Source organism: Eufriesea mexicana, unplaced genomic scaffold (assembly GCF_001483705.2).
Source record: "Eufriesea mexicana isolate 0111107269 unplaced genomic scaffold, ASM148370v2 scaffold1121, whole genome shotgun sequence".
NCBI lineage: Eukaryota > Metazoa > Arthropoda > Insecta > Hymenoptera > Apidae > Eufriesea > Eufriesea mexicana.
This window is the reverse complement of record NW_016909245.1, coordinates 313,421-316,798: the sequence shown is the minus strand read 5'-3', so window position 1 is coordinate 316,798 and position 3,378 is coordinate 313,421. Positions and strand designations below refer to the sequence as shown.

General features: G+C 27.2%; 1 protein-coding gene across 1 annotated transcript in view; it reads right to left on the bottom strand.

The window, feature by feature from the left end:
* Positions 1–915: 915 nt before the first annotated feature.
* Positions 916–3,378, bottom strand: part of LOC108547555 (synaptogyrin-2-like) — a 7,931-nt gene continuing 5,468 nt past the window's right edge. Inside the window, 3 exon segments of the mRNA XM_017900134.1 lie at positions 916–2,538; positions 2,748–2,997; positions 3,250–3,378. The exon segment at positions 3,250–3,378 is cut by the window's right edge and continues 21 nt beyond it. Of these exon segments, the coding sequence (XP_017755623.1) occupies positions 2,779–2,997; positions 3,250–3,378 (348 nt within the window). The 3' untranslated portion in view covers positions 916–2,538; positions 2,748–2,778.

Below are 3,378 nucleotides of genomic sequence, written 5' to 3'. Positions count from 1 at the left end.
TAAATGTTATGAAAATTTGTTTTTATATTGGCCCAAGAATACATTTTTTACGTAGAAAGAGCGTTCAAAATAATGACAATACTATATTTTTGTTTCAATAGCGCAATGTTTAAAAAGATGAATATAAACAAAATCTTTTACATAATCTCTTTTCTAAATAATAAATATATATATATATATATTTTTTTTACTTTTTTTATGGAACTATTGGTAATAATATTTTTGTTTTCTTTCTTATTTTTAATATATCATAGTATTGCCGCTATAATGAATATAAAATTTATGGTATCATCAATTCGAATAGTTATTAAATATAACTTTGAATGCACTTAAACAAAATAATATAATTTATGGAAAAAATAATTTTATTTGATATTTTTTTGACATTGTCATGCAAATTAATTAAGTTCGTCTTTAAAAGAAGACAGTATAATTGGTATGAGAAAAAGAATAGTCATGCAATTAGTTGCGAGATTTGTAGAAATTTTATTCAACATTGCTCCAATATTGCTAAGACAGTAATGAATGCAGTTAAAAAAATCAATTTCAAAATGCTAAAAAGGAAATGTAAAAGTTATTTATTAGTATCAAGAACGTATTCGATATGGAATTTTTTAACACAATTAAATAATACTGTAATTTGATATTGAAGCAATATAAAGTTCCTATCATAAAAAAAATTCACGTTTGTAATATCTAGTTAAATTACGTAAATATCTTAAATGTATTTTTTTAAATTATCTCAAACATTCATATCCATAACACTGAGAAACTGGGTAGAAAACAATTTGACTCCCTAAAAATTTATAATCATATCATTATTTTGTATACAAAATTACTTTTTATACAAAATAATATTAAAAAATAAACTAGGAAAAATGAATTAATAACTTTTTTTTTAATGGTGAGGGGTGCAATTTTCTTTCTTTACTTTTTTTTAATGTTCAACTAATTGTACTTTCTTTGAAATTGCTTGAAACATTGCTTTCCCAATTTCTCTAATACATTCAAATAATTTTATTTACAACAGCTTAAAAACATAATATTAAGGAAACTTAATGAAATAACTTCAATATCTCTTTATATTTCATTCTTTTTGGAACTTTCAAAAATCAATCACCATATGAACTAAAAAAGTACGTAACACGTTATGGTCGTGTATCACTAAGCCTTCAATATTCTTATATAAATAGGGTACTCGCAATCTGCTAATACATTAATGCATTATGTATTATGTATTACGAATGGAGGATTCTCCTATAATATAAGATAGTATACGGCAATAATAAAATGAAATTAGGAATAATTCGATTTTCAACGGAATCGTAACTTCTTTTTCTTTTGTTCGATATAGGTCTTGTTGTTAACAGTAATACAGCCGTATTCGCGATTTTCTATGAACACGTTATATTAACACAGTAAAATATATGTGCATGTAACTACTTAAGAATTAGTACAGAGCCGCTATTCTTTACATATATGTATATATGTAATATGTACACATATATAGTGTACAGACAAACGATGTTCGGAAAATAACAATACAAATGAAAAATATAAAATTCCCCGCCTTTAAATCGAAAAGAAATGTAATAAAAAGAGTAACTCTTCTTTTCCTATTCTTTCCCTTTTATTATACTGCCCTTAAGTATCTCATTACTATTAAATGAAAATACAATAATATATTCATAAAACATTGAATAATTAACGCCCAATGGCACATTCTGAGTTTGAAATATGTCTGAGCTGCATGCACCTCTCACGATTTTAATTATAACTTATTTAAAGAAAATTAGAACTTATTTCATAGAAAAAGTTACTCTTCTGCTATATTTGTTTCGTGTTTACAGCGGCGAATAATCTTACATTTCTCGCTTGTACCGTCCTATTTTCGGTACACCTTAATATATATATGTATAATATATATATAATATATATACATACATACATACACACACACATATATATATGCATTTATATTTATATATAATTCTATGGATGGCGAGTGTCCATCTCTTTTTCCTCCCCCTCCCTCTCTCTATATCTTTCTTTCTTCCTTGCCTCCTCTCCTTTCTTCTTTTGTTCTTTTACATCCTTTATTATTTTTCGATCTCAAATATGTAATCCGGGGATAGTAACCCGTTTTTTACTTTTTTTTATTTTTTTCTTTGTCACTTACGCCACTGATTTTTAGGTGTAAGACTTATAAGTGGTCAACAATAAGAAGCACAGTTTTAACAAGTAACGTTTTGTTGTCTTGCGCGTACATATTCACGCATTCTTTCTGTCACATTCATAAACGTATACACATACACATACGGACGCGCGCACATGCTCTTTCTTATTCTCCATTTTTCTCTGCCTATTCTTCAGATTTCCTACTTCCTTATTTCTCATTTATTCATCATCCCTTTCTCTCTTTCATTCACTAGTTATGTTACTATGAAAACTTACTCTATCGACATTGCTCAATTATCGGAGATTTCCTCATAGAGCTTCTGTCTTCTTTTCCCTATTGTTTTTTTTTTTGCGTTGTATCTATGAAAATAACATAAAGAAAGATTATTTTTCGTTACATTAGCAACAAAGGAAATTGATGCTACTTTAGAAGTTATTACTCAACATAAAAATTATTTATTTTCTTATAAACTTCAATAATTAATATTTCAAATATTAATTTTACAGTACTTACGAAATCAAATGTATAATTGTTTTATATATAAAAATTAATATAGATTGTATTTTACCAATAGTGGTAGATTATGATGTTTGAGGGCGTTAGTATGCCGGAGCTCGAAAATCAGGCATCCGTTGTTGTTGCTGTTGTTGTTGTTGTTGTTGTTGTTGACCAAAAGGTGGTTCTTGATAACCAGTATCGGCTGCATCAGGATAACTTGTATATCCTGTTCCGCCAACAGGATCTGCTTCGTAACTGGGTGCAAATGCTGCATCGGTTCCTTGCTTGAATCTTTGGAAGGCAAACCAGGCGCAAGCAGCCTATTAAAAATTAAATAGGTATATATTCAATTAAAAATAAACAATAAGCATTAAAAAAAAGTAACATACTTCGAATTTTGGAATTCTATTACAATTTTTTATAGTTTACATAATTCAATTTTTATTAGTATATTACTTGAAATAAAGTAAGTGGTTAATCCAATAAATGTTCGAGTTAAATAATTAATATTATGAAATTTATAATATAAATTTATTGAATAAATTTGGAATAAAAATATTTTATTAATGTACCCAGGTAAAAATAGAGAAAAAGGAGAAAGCGATAGCGCTTTGAACGTTGTTCACTCCATAATTATATAGTGGCGTTGTCGAATTATTCCAAGCATTGGTTAAGTAACAGAATCCGACGAAATACAGGAA